The 22,477-nt window shown below is 40.1% G+C and overlaps 1 protein-coding gene across 1 annotated transcript in view; it reads left to right on the forward strand.

Moving 5' to 3' along the window:
• The window catches only part of LOC109960646 (mediator complex subunit 13L), a 76,064-nt gene that overhangs the window by 11,068 nt on the left and 42,519 nt on the right, over positions 1 to 22,477 (forward strand). Inside the window, exon 2 of the mRNA XM_020600895.1 lies at positions 7,506 to 7,743. Coding sequence (XP_020456551.1) covers positions 7,506 to 7,743 — 238 coding nt within the window. The remainder of the gene's footprint in view (positions 1 to 7,505; positions 7,744 to 22,477) is intronic.

Raw genomic sequence — 22,477 nt, forward strand, 5'->3', positions numbered from 1 at the left:
CTCCTTTCCCACCAGCGAGGTGACATTCCATGTCCCCAGGGCTAGTCTCCGTGTCCAGAGATCGGGTCATCGGGCCCCTTTTCGTTGACTACTGCCCAATCCACTGTGCACCAGCCCCTTACAAATCCTCCTGCAGGTGGGGGGCCCACGGGAGGATGTCCCCACGCCGCTCATTCGGGCTAAGCCGCATTCGAGCCCCAACCCCGGGCCTGGCTCCAGGTGGGGCCCCGGCTGCGCCATGCCGGGCGACGTCACGGTCCTTGATTTTAATCTATTCATAAAGGGCTTTTGAACTGCTCTTAGTCTGACCCGTCACCCAGGACCTGTTTGCCTTGGGAGACCCTACCAGGGACATATAGCCCCCGACAACATAGGATCACTCGGGTACTCAAACCCCTCCACCACAATAGGGTGGCGGTTCAAGGAGGGCCTTGAACCTAGCCTGTCCTTTAATGCTTTATTAGCAGCCTGACACTGCAGCTTTGTGATGTTTTATTTGCCAGATGGCTGGAGATCTTGTCAGCCCTCCTAGCTCGGGCAGTGCCACTGTACACAATGTCTCACTCTCCTTATTGGTCTTCTACTGCTGTCGCCTCCTGTCTTCCGCCTCTCTTTGTGTCAGGTGAGAAGTTATAGCTTGATGGAGGCTTTCTGCAGTGTGATTGGCAGGTCTATCCATCACTCAGCCCTGGGGACTCTCTCTGCTCTAATTAGGTCGCTTGGCTTGCTCACCTCCCCAGAGCTAGATGCTCCAGCAGAACACAGATCAAATGACGGTCCCTTGTTTTGTAGGGACTTGTAAAGGTGCCGACATAAGGCAGAGGAAAAGCATCTGTTTAGTGTCTGCAGCCCCAGAGGCCTTCTTCTACACCTGTTTGGTGCTTTTGTGTCACTCTCACTCCCTCACAAGTGCAGTAATGCGCATCGCTCATTTGTGATGTAAAATGCCAGAGGGGAGTGCTACTCCTTGTGGGTTAATTTGATTTCAGTGGGTTAATTGATGAAGGGGGAGTTGTTGCCTGTTCTGATTTCTGCCACTCGTTCTAACTGGCGACTTAGTAGCACAGCCACAATCGTTTTTGTCCATGATTTTTCACACTAGATTTTTCATTAAACTGCTTTAGCTTCACAGCATCTCTGATGCATTGAGGGCAATTTCTGTAATCCTTAAGATTTTAGTCCTGTTTTATTTGGCGACACTGTGGTGCGGTGTGGAGTATAATACTAGAACAAATACTTTTGAACAGGAGCCCATTAGTGCATCTGTTTAAAGTGCAGCCAAACAAACACATCATTTTGATGAAGAGCTCAGGTAGTATTTTGGCTTGTCCTTTTAAGCCATGAGCAACTCTGATCTGATTTGATGTAAGCAGTTTTCGACACACCAGCAAAGCATGATAAAAGAAGTTAATTGGATAAATAAAATTGATCTGCTGTCAGAAAAATGCCCAAAATGACAGTTTTCACATTTTGTAAACAAATTTCGGAGGAGTGATTATGATCAGCACTAACCTCAGTGACAAATACATTTAATTTCCTGTGATTTCACAATATGAGCAACTCGTGTTGTGCCAGTTGAATGCTTTTAATGTGAACTAGCTCTGATACAGCTATGAGAGAGCGAACAGTAAACAGTGAGGCTGATATCAGTGAGATAAAATTACAAACATTGCTGGGATTACATACTCTACGTGCGATGATTCCTGTGTTTAAGTAGGTGGGAATGGTGCGCTCTGCGGCGAAGAATGAAAATCACTCTGTAGAGTGGCTTATACAGAATACATTAAATGGCTATTGTTAAAAACGCTCACCATAAATAGTATCAAAAATGAGCTTTGGATTTTCATGAATATATTGCCTTGTAAACTTGAGTGTGTTCTGCTGAAATGGCAAAAGTTGTATTGAGTCAGTTCTCTTGCAGTGCCTGTTAGAAATAATTAAATATCCTCTGTTCTGTGACATTGAATCAAAGAGAACTAGATAGGGTTGCATATGTCTGATAAAGACATCGAGTCTTATCTAAAGAGCCACAGGCATCACAAGAGATCTGAACAGACCCCAAATATTGGCAGCTTGTCAAGTGTCTAAATAGATTTGGCATTGATGAGAAAGCTATGCCACTATGACAGAATAAGTGTTTCACTTGTGCCAGAGTAGGTAAAACTGCTGATACAAGCTGTCTCTCAATTGCCTAAAGTGCCTTCTTTGTCAGACTATCAGGCTCTGAGGCTCTTATGCTGTTGTGAGATTCCTAAAGAAGAGACATCTCTTTTAGATGATGCTCTCTGTCAGCTTTGATAGAGCACAGGCACCTATTCACTTGCGAATAAAGAAGCTGCAGTTATATGATGGAAACGCTGCATATAACTAGGATAAATATTGTTTTTCTTAATTTCTTCGGTAAATGCATGCATTTTAATGACTGCTCTTTAAGTTAGCATCACGGATGCTTGTGTTAACAGGGTTTGCATGTTTGAATACATTGTCAATATGTCTTCCTCTGTCTCAAGCAGTTGCAAGAAGTGTGTGTGTGTGTGTGTGTGTGTGTGTGTGTGTTTTCCTAGATGGACATAAACATAAGACATTCAAGAGACCCTGTCAAAATGTCTTGCATGTTTTTGAGAAAGAACAGAAGGAGCAAAAACATTTTCAGTCTGCAGACACATTCCTGCAGAGTGCATGTGAAGTGTGTTTTCCGCTCAGCTCTGCTACCGTGTCTAAGTTATGGGGGTTTTCCTTTGCATTAGAAAGCTCATTGGCTTTAAACTGTATGGATTATATATGGCTTATATGTGTCAATCTCTGGAAGTGGGATCCTCTTTTCTGTTTGAGTCACATTGCTTAAACTGTATCCTCTGCTTGCAGTTTGAGCAGTTTATGCTAGTGATTAAAGATGTCTGACTTCTACATTTTCTTTTGATTACAAGCACGTCTCTGGTGCACTGTTGACCTTTGGTTAGGATGCAGATTTTGGTTTCCAAGCCTGGGCTTATATCACTTCACCATATGTTCAGGAAACTATTTTAACTCTACAGTTTTAAGTTTAAGTTCCTATTTATAACCAATTTTCAAAAATATAAATGCATGTAAAATCTAAACAAGGAAAATTCCCTGGCTAAATAGAATTGTTTGCAATTAATGAATAATGCCTCTAAGTCCATATTACAAGTTCTCTTCAACACTGTGATGTCAAAACAGAGACAGAAACAGAGTGCGATTTTTGACAACACAAAAATATTCTGGAAATGTACTGTCGTCTTTTCTGTTTACTAGACCAAAAAAGAAAAACATTAAGAGAAAAATTTAAATAAGCAGGAGTGAGAGTGTAAGATACTCCTGGTGTATTCAGTAGGCATCCATGACAGTGAGAGAGTGATGAGAGGGAGAGTGGAGACGAGAAAGATAATAGAGGTGAGAGTAAGGTCAAAGCTTTGGTCTGTGTTAGCAATGGAAGGAAAAGCTCTTGTTTTTGGTCCTGCACTCAATCAGAAATGGAAGCAGCCAACCTACAGTACAAGGGGCTTGGAGGAGTGCCAGCTTTATTGACAGTGAAACAGAATCCATCGTCTTTTTTTTCCTTGACCTCTTTGCCTTTTTACCCCTGTGATAGTCTTTAAAAAGAGACGGAGACTGGTACCCAGAATAATCGTTGACTTGCTCTTTTGAACTCTTTGGATAGGTATTTGCACTGCTCCTTGAATGCTGTCTTCAAAAATATACATTTGTCCCACCAAACACGGCCTCATCATCACCACTGATGCCACAGAAGAACATCAGAATCAGAATCGGTTTATCAGAATCAGACCATTTCTTTCAAGTAAATTTTCACGAGATCAGTGGACGTGAAATCCCAGTTTTAATAAGCCTCTTCATTTTAAAATGGTTTTGGATTTTCCCCTCATGCCTTATTTACCACCTTAAATACTACATATACAGCCAAAGCATGGTATAATTTTACACTGGCACCATAATCTATTCTGTCTGTATAATCTAAGTTGAACAGTCTGCACTTCAGCACATTTCAGCAGCCCAACCCATTCTTTTAATGTTAACAGTGATAGAATTATAGCTAAAATAATTAAAGGTTGCTTTTATTCACAGGAGTGACAAGATTTTATTCACAACACTGATTTGTCACCAGAGCTGCAGAGATAATAGCTCAGCATGCTTGACAGGGTTTCTTTGCTTTCTTTTATGTGTTACAAGTGAGAACGTCTTCGTATGAATATGAGAAATGAAATTTGTTAGCACTGGTAATTCTGTGACTTCAGAGGGCTGATAGCGAGGGTGAAGTGTGCTGAGAAAGTGATCTAGGGCACAATGAGTAAGAGTGTAGTCCTCAGCGACATCCAGGCCTGCACACATGCGCATACTGTAAATGTGGGTGGATGTAAACCTACAGGACAGAAACAGCCAGTAAAATACACACTGACAGACAGGCAGATCTTAGCTGCCATTTCTGAAAAATAACTGGACATCAGCTGGAAAATATGTCTGCCTCCTGATGCATGTCAGTATTTTAGAGCATTTCTGGTCTGCACATCATCACAGCTGCTGTGCGTGGTGTGTGTGTGTGTGTGCGCAGGCATGTGCTCGGGTCTGCCTGCAAGCATGTGACTGTGGCACTGTTCCTCTTCTTGTAACTGTGCCACAGTTAATCCTCCACAGGGGCTCATCGCGGTGTTATTTCTTTACACATGATCAAAAAACTCAGCACCTGTGTTTGGGCTCGGGGAAAGATGTAGTGTACATACTGACCATTTAGTGCAGTGGTTCACCAGAGCTGAGATAAACAGAGATTTTTGCATTTTCATTGAGGGAGAAAGTGTATTTCTTAGCCCATCTGCATGAACGTATGGATTGCAATGTGGATTATTCGGTCAATCCACCAGATTACATCTCTCATCAAATTTTGTAGACATATATGGTACATGGTCCACTGAAAGGATAAGCCATCTCAACAATGGCAATCATAAGGTCAAAAATTTAACTTGTCCAATAATTTATGACTAAATATCTGTAAAACTAATGACCTTTCTGTCTGCCTCAGCTGCACTTTGTGTTCAGTGCTAATTCAGAAATATTAGCATGCAAACACATTTAACATGCTAACACACTATAACTGCTCAGTGTCAGCATGTTTGCGTTATTGTCAGCATGGCATGACATGAGCACTTGGCTCAAAGCACTGGTGTGCCTAGGTACAGCCTCATGGAGCTGCTGGTGTCACTGTAGATTTGCTGACAGTTTCTTTAAAAGTTTTTATTTGTGTGTGTGCTTGTGTAAAATCCAGGTCAGGCACAAATGATTATTCTGGGCAAAGTGTTAGTATTATGCCTTAAAACATATCTGGGTGGGATCTCTATCAGTGGATCCATCACAGAGCATGTGTTGCCTTCTAAAACAAACAACTGGTTTGCTTTTATTGTGAATATATTTTCTGACATTTTTACTTGTCCTCGTCTCCTCCTCTCCGCTCCTGATTCAGTAACAGCAGACAGCTGTGTCAAACAGTGGAAGAACTTTTGACATTGACTGGGAGTGATGAGGCAGTGCAAGCAGATGTCTTCCTCTTTGCTTTGGGAGAAACAGCATCCTTGACCTTGTCATGGCTAATTTTAGGGCTTGGCTTATCACAGCGCCAATGTTTATATCTCCCATTACACACACTGTCATTACAGACAAGCTTGTAATTATGGGCGCATTCTGCAGTCAGGATGTTCCTGGGGGTCATGTGCATACCTCAATGTGCACTCGCTGAGATAAGATGCAGTGGAGTATATACAGTATGTTGGTCATACAGACTTCTTTAGATGCATTTTATTAGCTTGATCTGTAGTTCACACATACCTGCTACACTTCAGTATACACACAGCACAACTTTCGTGGTCCCTCTCTTGTCCATCAAAGCTGTTGAACCCTTTTGTCTTCATCTACTCAAAGACACTGCATGCTTTAATTTTCTGTGAGCAGCTCATTTCTGTATCTCTGGGTCAGTATTTTCTCTTCTCCCAGCTGCTTTTTGATGGCTTGGTGCCTGGGCCAGAGTGCCAGACATGAGCCTCACAGCTGGGTGAACACAGGAGAGGAGGACAGTGCGGCACACTGAGAGACTTCCCCTCCTGCCTGCCAAATCTCTGTCCTGTTCAACAATGCCTTTGTGCGCTCGACTCATTTGTACATAGGGACACAAACTAACAAAACAAATGTCTAAAGCGCACATTGAGCATCACACGGTCACTGATGGTTTTATGTTTTTGTTTTTGCCTTTTTTACATATGCATGTTCATTTACAAAAATTTAAATAACCTGCATGTTTGCTCTGGACAGAAGGAGATGTCTGCCTCTTTTTCTGGCTCATTAGTAAATGGACCACAGCACAGAGCCTCTGCGCCCAAGTCTGCAATAGACAATGTAAACACCTATCATGCCTTTAGATTAAATGGAGGAGTTGTCAGTTGCTGGGCCAGGCTCCAACCATTGACCCTGACACCATTTTCTCTTCCCGTGTCTCGCTCACTCTTTGTAGTTCCCTTTATATTCCACTTCTGTCTCTCCCATAGCGGTTTATTCAGTCTATTTCATTCAAGGCCATCCTTTATGTCTTGGTGTCACTCTCCACCGCTTCTCTTTACAAGAGTTACACACACTTTATTGTGTCTTTACAGCAGCAGCGAGTGAGGGTGTCACTCAAATAAGGTTATAACAACACAACAGGGAGACATTAAATGTACTTATACATTTACACAAGAATCATAGCTGTGTAAAGAGGAAGCTGGTGAAAATATAATTAGACAGCACTGGTGCAGTTATTGATCGAATCAGTATTGTGTGCTGCTTGCTTTCATGTGAAACACAATATCTACAGTATGTTTGCTGTAGTACAGTGCCTTATGACATAACGCTGTACTAACAATGCAATGATATTATGGATTTTATGTGTAATGGTTCTTTAATTTCACTTGTATGTGAAATACAGTATACTGTATATTAGATCCATGTCCTTAACATTTAACAGAATAGGAACAGGAAATATCAAATAAGTGGTTTGTTAAAATGCTTACAACATGCTTCTTGAAAAACACTTGTTTTGTTTTCAAATATTGATAAATTGTTTTGTCTATAAAATATGATAAAATAGAGACAAATTCTAGCATTCAGGATGAAGACTTGTCCCAAAGATATTCAGTTTACAATGATACAGAGTTGAGAAAAGAAGAAAATCCTCACATCGGAGAAAGTTGAACAATAAAAAAAAAAAAATTGGTGTCTTTGCTTGAAAAATGACTCAAATGATTAAGAGATTATCAAAATGATTGTAAATCTTCTGTTGTTTGATTTATCAGTGAATCAGTTAATTGTTTTTTAGCTGTATTTGAAATGAAGACAGTGAAATGACTATATTAGTCACTGCACATAATAACAATAATGTATAATTAATTTTCTAATGTTTAATGGGCTGGTTAAAGCTGCAGTGTTTTAATAATGATTCTCCTCTCTCCTAGGCGGACCTGACAGGCATTAAATGGCGTTGCTACAGCTTCCGCAATGGTGGGGAGTACGGGCCCGTGATCTCGGCCCCTGCCCAGGACGACCCGGTTCTGCGCAGCTTCATGCGCTGTGTGCAGGCCAACCTGCTGTGCGTATGGAGACGCAAAATCAAACCTGGTGCCAAGGAGCTGTGGATCTTCTGGTGGGGTGAAGAGCCAAATCTTTCTGACATCATTCACCATGAGCTAGAAGGTGAGAAAGATAAATGAAAGCAATAAAGGATGAGTGGGGCTTCTCTGTTCTGTCCATCCCAACAAATTTTCCATTCCATCGGTCTTCGCTTCAGTTTCCGTTTAAGCACTGAAAGTTTAGGTTAGAGGCTTGTACAGCCTGTATAATTTTACGGTTGCTTTTTATTATGTTGCATTGGATTATATAGACTGTAGAATGATTACCTGGAATACAGTCGTCTTGTCTTGCAGTTTTATTTCATGTAACACTGAATGAGAAGTAGTAAAATACATGTTGTGTGTTACAGAATGATTTTGAGTAGTTTTACAGTGAAGCATAATGCCTGTGTGTGTAATACATGAGATGTATTGTGTGAAGTATAGCCAGTTTCAGTATTATGTAGATTCAAGCTGTTTAGTCTGCTGCAGATTTAAGGTGTTAGTTTAAGCTGTATAGGGCAGATTGATCTGTTTTATGTGGAGCAGGTCTATATTTGAGCCTCATATAGCACATATCTGAAATCTGTTTGCTTTGCAACTCAAGTGTTTATATGCTGTTTCAGGACTAGCACTGTGATGAAGCACGCAGCAATGGTTGTGAGTGTTGGTGAAAATTACACCAAGATATCACTTGAAAGAGTGCTACTGTCAACAGAATTGTCTCTATTTATAGAAACATTTGCATTATCTCGCTGCGCATGTGTGTAGAAGTCTAACATATCGACTAAGCCTCAGGAAAACAGGGAGAGGAGGAAGCAGGAGAAGGATTATATTGGGTTTGGTTTAGCAGAACAACGGTCAGGAAGGAAAAAAAAAGATGGAATATTAGATGGAGAGGTTGAAGTGATAGTGAGAAGGTCAGTCCTCACTTAGCTATTAAAGCTGACTTGATGTGAAAATATCTTTCAGGCACTGCAGTAGATCTTTGACAGATGTTCTCTCTTACTCAAATGTGTAATAGCTAAAGACACACTTTACAGTTGAATTGAGTGATGTTTGCATCACTAAAATGGGCTAAGATAACTTTTTTTTTTTCATTGCTTCCCTAAACTGCAATTGATGATTTTTGCTTGTGGTACACACTGATCTTATAATAACAATGGAGGGTGATAGTGATCACAAAAACACAGAGTCAGTGTTGTGGCATTCAGAGCAGAAATGACCTGAAGCCATACAGTATAACAAGTATGTAGCAGTGTGAAATTGTAGCATTACTGCACCTATTTGCAAGCTGGTAATGGTAGCCCAAAGCATCAGTATGGACTCTGTGAGTAGCACACTGAGGTCTGATAACATGAAGAATAATCATGTCTTTTTAACTACATTCTTGATTATTTAAGATTGCAATTGTGTCACTAATCAAAATATTGCATCACTGTTTGTCCAAATATCAATACACACTGTGGAACTGTACTCGGCTAATAACTAATAATTAGTTACTTGTCTCAATGTGAAAAACAGCTGGTTAATCAAAGTCAAGTCAGTATTTTTGTGTAGATTTTTACAGAAATAATTGTCTTTGACACTTCTGCTATCTCTTTATGTATCTCAGGGCTGCAACTAATGATCACTCTCATAATCAAGTAATTGATTATGAATTGTATATCTTTAAAATTTTCAGAAATCAGAAACATGTCCATTACAGTCTCCTTGAGCCTAACGTCTTTGTTTTACCAAACGTCCAAAAAATACATGTATACATTTGAAAGAGTGGGATTATCAACTCTTTTGATATTTCCGCTTGAAAATGACCAAACAATTTTCAAACTACAACTAATTACGTGATCTATTACTGTACCACAGGTGCCTGTTGCAGGTTTTAATTTTGCTTACAGCTGTTTGTCTTACATTGTACAATGTGGCAGCAGAGTGGACTATCAGACCAGACCAGGATAGTTTATCTGAGTTTAAGAAAATGATTATTTAGTCCAGTTTTTGAAGCCTAGGCTAGTTGTTGTAGGTCTTGTGGCACCAGTATTAACACCACAGTGGCCAGTTATGGAGAGCCCGTGTTAGTGTGGGAGGACTCTGGAGGACAACAGATGTACAGATACTCACTCACTCACTCACTCACTCACTCACTCACTCACTCACTCACTCACTCACATACACATATTCTGCATACAGTTATGATAATAAGAATTCTTTACTTCTCCTGCAAAATCTCAGAGGTCTCACTGTATAACTCCTATTAAGCATTAAAATAGCACTGGGGATGTGAGGAGTTTATAATTATTAATTAAGTGAAGCTTGATTTCCTCCAAATTAGAATCAGTCATAACACAGGGAATATCAGTATTTTACCTAGCTGTAATTTCTGTTCACTGTGGGGATGTTTATACGTGTTAGCTTTCTCGCCCCTGCAGTTCTCTCACTCTCATGTCGCCTTGACTTCTTCCTCTCTTGTCTCTCACTTGTGTTAGTCTGTTCCTTCCTTTGATTTCTCCTTCAGCTCCTCCCTCTGTCTGTTCCTTGACCCCCCTTGTTCTCCTGCTGACCTGGTCATGGCATTAAATATTGCTGTGGTGCATGATGTTTGAATTGCTTTCTGAAGTTGTGACATTTCACCAAGAGTTACCCTTAGACACTACATACAGTATAACAGTAGACATGCTATACTGGAGAAATACTGGAACAAATGGTGTCATGAATCTTTTTCTTACAGTTTTACTGTATGTGTGAAAATAAATCAGTAGAACTACAGTAATAAATAAAACATTTCCAACATTTATGTTCATAAATTCCCTTAAATACAGCAACAGCAGTAGATCTACCATAAGAGAAGTTAAGTGGACGTTTCACAAAAACTGGATACAGTCACAGTCCACAGTAAGAAATATGTTACAAGTTGTATCTGCTGCTTTTTTATTGTTGTGTTGATCAAGTGAAAGAGTTGTGGGTGTGATATACCAAGAATCTAGTACAGCACATAAAACAAATAGCTGTGTTTTTGTTCTTACATCAGAGCGACTCATCCATTCAGAAGGGCTGTTTCACACGTTTGACTGAACAGTTAAAGCTGTTGTCTTGTCAGGCACCGTTAGATTGAATAATCAGCCGGTTCATTATTTTTTTTTAATCATATCACATTAAACCGGTGTGGATTGCTGTTTTAAATCAGCTGGTTAGACAGCTCACAGTGTTGTCTGCAAGCAGAGCAGTGAATGGGTGATGATTTTTTGTAATGGTTAAGAAGAGGATGTTGTTCAGGATGTATTTGACTTCCCTAAATGAATTTGTTTTCACATAATGTTCACAAAGGTTTTTACAAGAAAAGGAAAAACAGTGCAAACCAAATCTAGCCACGAGTCGTACCGCGTGATTCGAGTGTAGAACTGTTGAATGCATTGATGTTGTTTGAAGGTGATGAATCTTTGCACTAGAGGTTAAGCCTAAATAAATCATGCCTTTGAGGGGATGCCAGCAGCATGAGCAGCATGATCTAGTGTTACCTCTCTGCTCCTCTCTCACTGTACTTGAGCTCTCTCTGATGTTGTCTTTGGTCCAATGACAAGTGTTTAAACACCATGTTCAACACATGGCGGCTTGCTTTCTTAAAATCAGATGGCACTGGCCTGTAATGTATACAGCATATTAAAGCAGAGTGCGGGTTCAGTAAAGTTTGCAAGGACCCAGGTTTAATGTGTTGAGCGGGCTGAATCATCAGCATGTTGGTATCACAGCCAGAGAGAAACTGACATATTTTGGACATGAGTCATAAATATGAATGCAAACACAAAGTACATACGCACATATAGTACTGGTTAAGTTGTGATTGAACACAATCTGGACCTTGTGATCATCCAACAGAAGCGTCACATTCAGCAGATTTACATACATACAGAAGGCACACAAAGGCTTTATAGTGCAGTGTCATCACAGCATGGACACACACACTTCCCTGTCTGTGGTTGTGGGACCAGGTGATGCTGAGAGTTTAACACAAGGATGAATATGTTGTCACATTTGTTAAAGTAGAATTGTTGAATGAGCTGAAAAAGGAATCAATTAGTGTTTAAATAACACATTGAACTTGATATTAAAAAGCATCATAACTGCAAAAGTCTCAATTTTAATCAGTTAAACATCATCAACAGATTAAAGGCAATGTTATAGAGTTAAATGTGTTCACGTTTTATAATTAACCATTAAGAATTTATATTAAGTTATATTGTGAGTGTGAGTCTAGTGTCACTGCACCTACCAACATGATAACTACATTATGACTTAGCCTTGATTCAGTTAATGACTGTATCACATCAGATTTACTGAAAGTCTCATATATTGCATTTCTGTGACAATGTTGACACAAGAAAAAGGAAAATAATTTACTGGTTTGTTGAGGCGTGTAGGCCTTTCTGAGGCAGACATTTTATCTTGTCAGAGCAAACAAAGCACAGGTGTAACAAGACTGTCCTCTGAAAAAAAAACAGCAACTCTATAGCTCATCTGTGCAAGCAGATTGTTACGACGCATAGTTAAGTTTTATTGTTAGGTGACCTTTCGCAGCCATAGTAAATATGAAAGGAGCACAGCAGGAAGTCAGATGATGTAGTACACAGAGAGGCAAAGTCTGCATAGGGACTGGATGGATTTTTGTTTTCTTATCCATTATCATTTCATAACCCTAGCTGTGCATTTATTATTGTAACTATGACAACAAAGATCCTTTAACCTTAAACAAAGTAGTCATTTTAAAACTGCAACCCTAACCAAGCTATGAGCATTTCATAAAACACATAAACTGTGTTTATTACTGTAATCATCACTTTGCTCCACTATACGCTTGCCGCCATAGGGGTGCTATTTCAGGAGACACTAGAAGCGACCTATTTGGTTGATTAGAATTAGGTTGGAGGACTTGTTGGATGTTATCCATAAAGTGAATAATCACTCTGTTCCACTGAAGCGTCCCAGCGAGCCTTATAGAAGAGTTCTTGCACTGTCAGTGTCAAAATACCTACTGAGAAAGAAGACCAGTTAAATCAAAGACAATTAAAGGCTTGTCGGGAGTTTTTAAATAATACATATAAATGTGAAATTAAGTGTAAACAAATACGTCAGGTCCGTGGTGTGTGTGTGTGTGTGTGTGTGTGTGTGTGTGTGTGTGTGTGTGTGTGTGTGTGTGTGTGTGTGTGTGTGTGTGTGTGTGTGTGTGTGTGTGTGTGTGTGTGTGTGTGTGTGTGTGTGTGTGTGTGTGTGTGTGTGAGGGTGATGGAGCATGAACCTGTAGAGAGCTATAGCTGTAGCCAGCAATGCTGGTTTAAAATTAAGATATTTCTGTTTTGAGAGACAAATGACTAAAAATGTGTCTGACTTCGGTGTAAACAAGGCTTTAGTCAGAGATGGCTGCATACAGACACACAGTCAGCAGCCACATAACGCTGAACAGAGCCGGGCTCAGTAAGACTAAATGCAGCCCACTTATCCTAAAAAAAGTAGAGGTAGATTTCTCAGTTTTGAAAATAAAAATATTGGGTTGTAGACAAACAGAGAAGACGACAACAAATACATTCATTCGTAATTTGTAGATGATCTGTTCTATCAAAGACACAGCAGTAAAAATTTTTACTACTAGATCACATAGCACAGTATAATTTGAAATAAGGAGCAGAGCTGATGATATCATCAAATCATGTAGCCACAAACCATCTGGTAGTTTTGGAAAGTACCAAAAATGCCACAGTAGGAAGTGCCAGTTTACGAGGTATAATCTGTGATGCATGAGGGTGTCGTGTGGGATCTGTGGGAGTTGGAATTTGAGTTTTCAGTTTCTTGTTTGGGGGGCAATCTGTGTTGTTTAACATAAAAAATGATGGAAATTGGAATGGAATACATAAATATTAAATGAAGTATCTGAGTGAAAATGTTTTTTAATTACTTCAGGGAGTAAAGGCAGTGTAAGTGAACCTTATGAAGGGCAAATAGAATCAGTATTTTTTAGTGAAAAACATGTTGGTTAGTTTTATGAATGATATAAAACAATAGAGTACCCACTGATAAAGTCTATTACCAAAATATACAATGACTTCCACATCTTCTAAAATTATATTATAGGGAACTTCATTGTTTCATTTTCTGTAACTGTGTCATTTCCCCTACATTTCCCATAATTTTTGTATTGCGTTCAGTCTTTCTTTAGTAATGCTCCATCTGTTTAGTTTATTTCCAAAATCAATCAATGATAACTTGATAGACTGCAAGGGTTCCCCAGGGTTTACTCCACCCCAACATTTCCTGTCGACCTAAAGCTCAGTCTTGGCACAACTGTGCCGCTTGCTTTTGGCAAACCCCTGTGTGAGACCTCTCTATCAATACAGACAACACTAGAGCGACTTAGGTACACAAACTACTGTGGGAGCCTCACAGCGCATCAATGATCTGAACCTACCACATCTCCCAAATCATACTATATCCACCTACATATCCCTGCCAGCTTTCTTCTTTCACCTCCATCCATATCTCATCTATGAAGCTACAGTCAGTATTGTCCTCAGTGTCCCTAAATTTCTTCTGTCACATTGCTTCATGCGCACAACTAAACATACTGGCTTTAAAAACAAAAAAAGTACTTTTGTGACATGACCTAGACTCCTGTCCGTGCTCTCTGTCCTGGTATGGTTGTCCAATTTTTATCCCTTTTCCTGCAGTGGCCTTGAAGTCTCCTTCCTCCCCAGTGGAGAAATGACTTTCCCACCCGAGTTAGAGGAGCATGACTCATTACCTCTCCCCCATAACAACTTCAAAACCTACATCTGAGTTATATCTCTGTCTACTTGCTTACAAAATGGCCTTGTCTTAATAAACCTTTTTCCTTACCTATTGCCTCATCCGATTTCTGGAGATTCATGCAGTATATTATAAAAATTGAAGGCGTATTCAGTTGTAAAAATCGTGAAATATGGAGTTTTAATAGTCGGCTTCTCTATAGGGTTAGTTTGTTTTTTAGTGTCATTTTTTCATGTTTTGCCACCATAGTACATTTTTACATTTTAGTCTCTATTTAATATACACTTCTCTTTATTTTCTATTTCAGTTATGTATTAAAAGAAAATCTCAAACTGAGCTTTCATTACATTTGCAGATGCCCTTTGCTACAAATAAGACTCAGTAAAAAGTGTTATATGTTCTGTGCAGCCACCGAACCTTGCAGCCCTTACTCTGTGGGTTGGTGCTTCATGAATTTCAAATTATTCTACTGTTGCACTCATCACACATGACCGAGAATAAAAGCATCAGCTACAGTAGATTACAAAAATGGAAATGTCACTTTGTTTTGTCAGCCCACAAATATGCTCAATTCACAATGAGAAGACAGTGCTACAATAGGATTGGTTATAGATTTTATGAAAAGTGTGTGGCTGTGGAGTTGTCTAGTTCGTATCTAGTGTTTACAACAGAAAAGTAATGTTGATGACTTTGATAACACCATGGGCGGTGCTCCTGTGTGCCACCAAACCAGCATGTGGTCAAGGTGAAGGCAGGAGCAGGAGGAACACTGAGAGGTCCATTCACTTAATGTGTAGATGTGTGTTGTATGATCAGAATAATTTTATGAGGTTTCACATATTTATTTTGCGCATCTCAACCAGATGATGTTTTTAGGTATTTAAGATATTTGTTACCCTTGTATAAGGGTTTCCACTGCAAATGAATGCATGAAATATTATCGTCTATCCCTGTGTTTTATAACCAGGAATGAGGCTTCTACCACTCTGAGTTTTCATTTTCTGTCTTGATGCTATAGTAAAGCTGAGAGGAATAGAAAGTAGGGGAAATCCAGCAGAAAAAGATTGTGACAGGACTCAAACCTAGCTGGGGGTGAATGTTGTTCCAGAGATGGGATTCTTAAGCACACTGTCTCAGAGAAATTATGTGCATATTTAATTCTGAAATGATTTTAAAAACTGCAAAATAAATAGCACAGGGATACAAGGCAGTAGAGAGGTAATTAAACACTCCATTTGAATGGATCACTTTACAATTGTAGAACAGACTCACCTGCAAAGGAGATTTTAAATGTATATTGCCACAATCTTTCTTTAAAATGAAGTTCAGCATCATTCTGCTGTCTGTTTCTGCTATCATCACAGTTACCAGTGAATGTGAGAGCAAAGTGAGATAGGGACGAATTAATAACCTGGGTCGTGCTCATCCACTATCAGCTCAGTGGTTGGCTTGTGCAACAAAGATATGTGACCAACAAGTGGATTATAGCTGCAATGCTTATGAGAAAATAATCTGAGATAATGGAATTAACAGAACAGAGAGAGAGTGCATTGGACATGACTTCAGGCACTGGGTATAAACAAGGCAAAAAATAAATAAATAAAATCTATGCCAAATGCATACAGTGAGAAGGGAGTCTCGGTCGATCTGTCTTCTGTGTTAGGAAGCTGGATCTGGATGTTGTGTTGTACAGAAACAGAGCTGGTTGCCATATTCTGGGCAGGGGGAGTGGAGTGTGTATGTACACACCATGACAGGTTTGTATGTATGTGTGGCTCCACTGTGACTGTTATCGTTTTTGTGTGTGTTCATAATTGGCCAAGAGTGTGTGTCCCTCTGTGTGGGCTGGCAGAGGTTGCAAGGTAATTGTCCTGTGAAAAAATTGTTGCCAAATGTGAGAGTGTGTGTGTGTGTGTGTGTGTGTGTGTGTGTGTGTGTGTACTAGAGCACAGGAGGGGAGGGCTAACCTCTGCTTCCATCTGTCCACATCTGGCTGTGAACTCATAATCTGGCCTGTGGAGACAAACCCTCTTCACCACTTGCCACCTGCTTCAGAAATACAGGTTAGATTGGGTTATTACTGTTATGGATCTGCTGGGGAGGATGCTCAGTTATTAATGGTCCATACATAATGTCCTGTTTATTTTAGGAATATTCCTGACTCCTTCCAATTTAAAACTGGTTCAAAAACTAGTGTTATTTTACGTTTGCACTTTACACTCAAAGCACGATCATCTCATTGAGGGCACTTTTCTCCCTGTGTAAGAGCAGTATGAACTTTTGACTTGAGTATTTTGTGTATCTTATCAAGAAAGTCTTATGTCTAGATAACACTAAATAAGCATAAACACTAGATAGGTGTTTATGCTTCAGTTGTTTTTATTATGTGCATCTGGCATCGCTTATCTGTTTAAAAGAGTTTAGACTGTGACAGGGTCTACACACAGAACAAGGCATCAGCCAAAATGTTTGCACTTGTTATTCTTTTTCTTTACAAAAAAAAATGTTATATCAAATGTTAATATGAACTGCACATAACCTCCTGAAAACCTTTTTGACTGAGGTGTTTGTGCACATTAAATTGAGATACAGTATGCTACATGTAGTGTAAACTGGTGCATTGACTGGACCGATGTATAGGCCAGTATTAGCTTATAACAGATATATCTGTATTGTTTTATATGTCGGCAGATATTAGCTTATTGCTGATTAATTGTTATTGCTGTATATATCAGCCACTAAGTAATAACTGCAGTACAGAATCACCAAATCATTTTTTGGTCATTTAGAATTAGTGTCGTTACATATGCTAATATTGGCCACCACAGAGCATCAAGTTTTTCGAATGTAAAATGTCGTATTTAGTATGTTTCGTTTACAGTTTTAAAAAGAGACAAATTTAACATCAGTATCAAATTGTTTGTTAAAAAAAATCAGCATTGACAGGGTTATACTGCTACTGTTGGATATAATGTTATTTAGTGAGGTTTCGATGAGCTAGGTGGATTTGCTTACTTTTGGACAGAGCCTAGCTTTTCCCTCCTGTTTCCAGTCTTTATGCTAAGCTAAGCTAACCAGCTGCTCTGTGCAGCTTCATATTCAACACACAGAAATGAGAATTGTATCCCATTTTTTTCTTTAATGTGCCACTTTTGTGCAGTTTTACAGCAGGTGTGCAGCTCATAGCAACCTTCCCATACAATGACTAATATTTACACCTATTCACCTTATGACACTTATACTCTGTCCAGTGCAGCCACAGTCTTTTACTTGTGGGCTTCCTTGAATCAGTAGTTGATTAAGTGATGTGCTGAAGTGCATTTCAGCTGCAGTTGTTAAGTGAATGGAGACCAGTGTCCATTTCACCTCCCTTATTATCACAGCCTGAATTCAAAGTGGCCGTCCTAAAGTGCCGGCTCGTCGTGATTTACCATGAGCTGTACCTGTCTGATCATTTTGAAGATGACAGTAAGCAGGTGAATATACCATGTACTGTGAAATTTAACCTTCAAGAATATACTGGGCCAGTCCATCCATGTAAAATTTTAAGATTTGGCAGTTTAGTGTGAAGCTGTATTTTACAAGCGTCCTTTCCCCTCGGCCCTTCTCTTTTCTTCTCTTTCTCATTCTTCTTCTGTCTCCATCGCACCTAACCAGTCATTGTAACTGATATCTCTGTAATGATACCATACTTTGGCAGATAAACAGAGAAGAGGAGAAGCTGTCACAGGCAGTGTTAAAAGAGCTTACAGTTCTCCTTGCATGCGCAGCAGAAATGATGAGAGGTGTGCAAACACGCTGAAGCAATCCTCCCAGGATGCACGTTGAATAACGCTGCCGGAGAGAACAGGTGCCAGTGCGCCTACAGGAAAGTGGGTTTCTGACCTGATAATGTGGGTGAAAGTGGTAATTTCTTCCCACACAGGTTTCGTTAGAAAGTCTTCTAAGGTTATGACTTGTAGTCATAAAGCGGTGAATAGGAACAGGATAAAAGGCGTTAAAGCTTAACAAGACAGAGGCCGCATGGGTCAATTAGAGTAAAATAAAGCAGGCAGGAGGTGAATAAAAGAGTCAGTGAAAGTGAAAGACACCTCTGTGAATCAAGAGGGTATTTTTCATGCAGTTGTTTCAAAGGAAATATTCACCATTAAGAACAGTAACTTGCTAGAAACGTTTTTATAGAGGATTATCCTTGTATTCATCACCACTGGCCTTTTCCACAGATGCAGTGATATGACTGTAGTGCATGCTGCATTGAAGTGTTTCTCATTACTGAAAAAAAAAGTGAGGACAAAGCATTGCAAATCGGGCTTGAACTTCTATTGCATCAGGTGAACGTTGATCATATCTTACAGAGAAATGTTAACGGTGCTTTTTCTACTAATCTGATTATAATAAAAAATTATAGCCATGATCTGAACTGATTCCCAAGCCCTTTTTCTGTAGCAAGAAGTTTTACTTGACATTCATTCCCTTCTCTGATGCTCATCTCTTCCAGCCCTCTCTTCATCCTCTCCCTCCCCCCCACCTCCCGCTACTCCTCCTCTTTTCAGGCTTTGTTGTGCTTTGTTTTTTCCATCCTCCCTTGTTTTTGGGGTTGCTCTCTGTGATGTTAGGGTGGTGAATGTCTGCAAGCATGCTCAGTTCCTTGGTATATAAAAGGCGGGGGTGTACGGTTGCCAATCAGGGCCTACTCCTTCTCTTTATTCCTTTGGGGTTTGTGTCAGTTTTAGCTCTCCGAAGCAAAACTCAAACAGAGGGAATGAATAATTAGCCTCACAGTTTTTGCTTGAACCAGGAACTAGGTCATTTGCTGACACGTCTCAGTAGGGAGCAACCTTACTTAAAGATGAAGACCTACAGAGCCCCCTGAAGAAATTCTGCTTCACCTACTGAGAAGGACACAGAGTCAGAGCAGCAGAGAGAAGACACAAACATTTGACTTTTACCCTGTCTGGCTCGGGCTGGCGAAAAAATGAGTCACACGTGGAAAGCGGCAGTTCCATGATAGCCAAAAAAAAAAAAAAAAAACCCAGTGAGCAAGAAAAAAAGGGGAGGAGGGGTGGGAGTAGGAAGAAGAGGGAGGAGAGAGACAAGGGAGAGATGCATGTAGTGAGAGGAATGAAAGAGGGAGAAGGGAAGGGGAGTGTGAGTGTGAGACAGGAATTCATGCTTCAAAAAGGAGAAAAGAAGTGGTTTGTTTGGAGGGAGAGAAGAACATCTGCGACTTCTCTTTGGACAGTTAGATATGCAGTTGGTGTGTGTTCTGCACATGTTTCTGTTATTTGCTTGTTTGCTTTTCTGCCAGCAAAAACAACATGCACTTAGTTTGAAAATCGGTCATTTCACACCTCCTGTTCACATCTTTCTCGTCTCAAATCTGGGAGAAAGGACCAGTATGTTCTGCAGCTATGACTGTTTTTTGATGGATGGACAAATGTACAGCATGCTGTCACAGATTAACTTGGAAATTCATAGTGCAAAGAAGAGTGTGGAGTGGCAGATATAATTGGAGAGAGGAGGGAAAGTGAGCTAGGAAAACAAGTAATGAAGGGAGCAGACTGAAAAGAGAGGGAAAATTTTGCCTCAGCCATGTTTAGTTGTCTGTAAATTTTTGGGGAGGGATGGAGAATCTCAGATTTCCTTCCCGCCTCCTCTTCTTCTCTCCACCCCTTGTGGGCTTTTAGGGCGTAGTCTGTGACCCCCTGACCCTGTACCCTGTTTGTGTGTGTGTGTGTGTGTGTGTGTGTGTGTGTGTGTGTGTGTGTGTGTGTGTGAGAGAGAGAGAGAGAGATGGTAGGGGTGAAGTTTCTCAGCTGCATGGAGAAGGGGTGGGGGTAAACGTTTTTCCTTCACAAGCTTTCAGTTTTGAAAGAAAAGCCAAAAGTGAAAGAATGAGAGCTTTGTGCATGTGTGTGTTTGTGTTTGTGTGTGTCTCAGAGAGAGTGAGACAGAAAGAGATGGAGAGACAAAGTGAGGGACAGACAAAGAGAGGAGTGTTGATGAAGAGGACAGAAAGAAGAGAGGTTGTAGGGAATTGAATCTGTGGAAGTGTAGAAGGGTGGAACAGTGAAAATGTGAGAAACAAAGTTAATGGGTGGGGCAAACTGTGAGGTGGAGGGTGGAGGGAAGGGAAATGAGAGAAAGTATGCCTTTTTTCTTTTTTACATTCAAGAAGAGCAACAATCTTATTATTTATACAGAACACAGATTTATTGGTATTGCTAAATACATATAGACTGAGGTGTTTTTCTTATTTGTTTGACTTTTGCAGTTCTTCAAAGTTAGCTGTCCTAGTGCTGTTTCAGGTTTAGGTTAGAAAAAAGGAATCATGTTTCTGAGTCTATAACAGGGTTTTACGTGACAATTTGGAAACACATTAAAGAGAAATGTGCCGCTTATGAGAATCACTCAGCTCTGTGTTTGATGTGCTGCATGCAGGATTACTGTTAGATATTTACACTAGATCATGGGCTGATATAAATGTTGTCCCAGCTTGAGACACATGCACATACCCTTATTTTTCACATTCTCATTTTAATATGCGAGTACATTTTATTTATTTTTTTCTAGCCCACAATAACCTGTGTCCAATAAAAAAAAAAAGAAAAGCATCTGACAGTGGTCAAATTTGGGTGACGTTGCTGATTGGCTATTAGCTTTTAACTAACTGTTCTCTAAAGAGTTAACTGAAAAAAGTGTTCAATACTATACAGTAAATGCTCCAAGAATCAGACCTGGGGCCAACACAGAGACACCCCAGGCTCTGCCATGAATGAACTGCTGCTTGGCTTGTCAGGAAAGAGAGGAAAACTCTCCATCTCCCCATCATCCTTGACAGAGAGGGCTTTGCTGTCTCTCTCTGCCTCTCTTACGCTCACTCCTCTCCCCTCTAGTGGCAGTTAGGAAGCCCTGTGGAGTCCCGCTAAGCCTCTCAATTGCTGCTCTGCCTCCCACCTCAAGGCCCATTCACTTCTAATGAGGTGCTCAAGTGTCTCTGGCTTAACATGAGGGTCAACACCACAGAAATGAACCCTTTTACAATGCTAGGTCCAACCACTGTGCAAAATGCTAAAGTGATTAATGATATCATGCTGTTTTATTTTAATCTGTTAGTGTTTCAGTTTTAATGTGCATAGGTTAAACTGCTTGTCAGACTTTTTTGCAAACCAAAGTCATCATGAATATTAATTGTCTTTTTGGTACTGTAGCTTGCTTACATGATGTTGTACTTCAATTATTCAGAGTATTTACATAAATGAAATTCTCAGGTACAACTTCAAAAACAAATGTATCCTAGTACTGTAATTTGTTAGATGCTTGGTGTGTGCATGTCTCTCACCAGTAGCTGCTTGGAAACTGACACATTATTGTGACAGCTGCAGGAACGCTGAATTAATGGGCATTAAAGGAATCATGACTTCACTCCACATGAACAACACTCTTAAAGAGACCTTCTGCACTTGAGATTTGTGTTGCAGACAACAAACAAAAGCCACTTTAGTTGCAGTCATTCTCCATTCTCCCACTTCACAAATGCTTCTCTGAAATAATGAGTCAAACGCGTTGTTTTTGATTGTCGATAACATCCCCTGACATCGGGTGAACTGTGTAAAGCTGTGGTTCCACTGCTAGGGAAGATAAGGCCTTCCTTTAATTACATGGATTCGGTATGAACTGCCACAGGAAGAGTTCAATGTTAAGGTGGCGTTGGTGAGAAGGAGAAGAAACGAAGTTTAAATGGTATAAGTGAGAAGAAAAGAGTGGGAGGAGTGTGTTTCTGGAGAGGTTAGGGCTTCAGGGCTGTTTCCTTTTGATGTTTTTTAATATTTTCTAGCCCCACAGTTTTTTGATTTTGTGCAACTGGCTTGCTGCTGTACAGCCTGAGTAATTGTATGTGTATTCATCCCTACGTATATTTTACACAGCGTGCTGATTTCACAGTCGTGTGCCATTAAACCATTGTAGAGGAAAAGGGCACAGTGAAATTACATTAGCACCAGTGAAATCTGCCAAACAATAGAAAG

This window comes from Monopterus albus, unplaced genomic scaffold, assembly GCF_001952655.1.
Source record: "Monopterus albus unplaced genomic scaffold, M_albus_1.0 scaffold49.1, whole genome shotgun sequence".
NCBI lineage: Eukaryota > Metazoa > Chordata > Actinopteri > Synbranchiformes > Synbranchidae > Monopterus > Monopterus albus.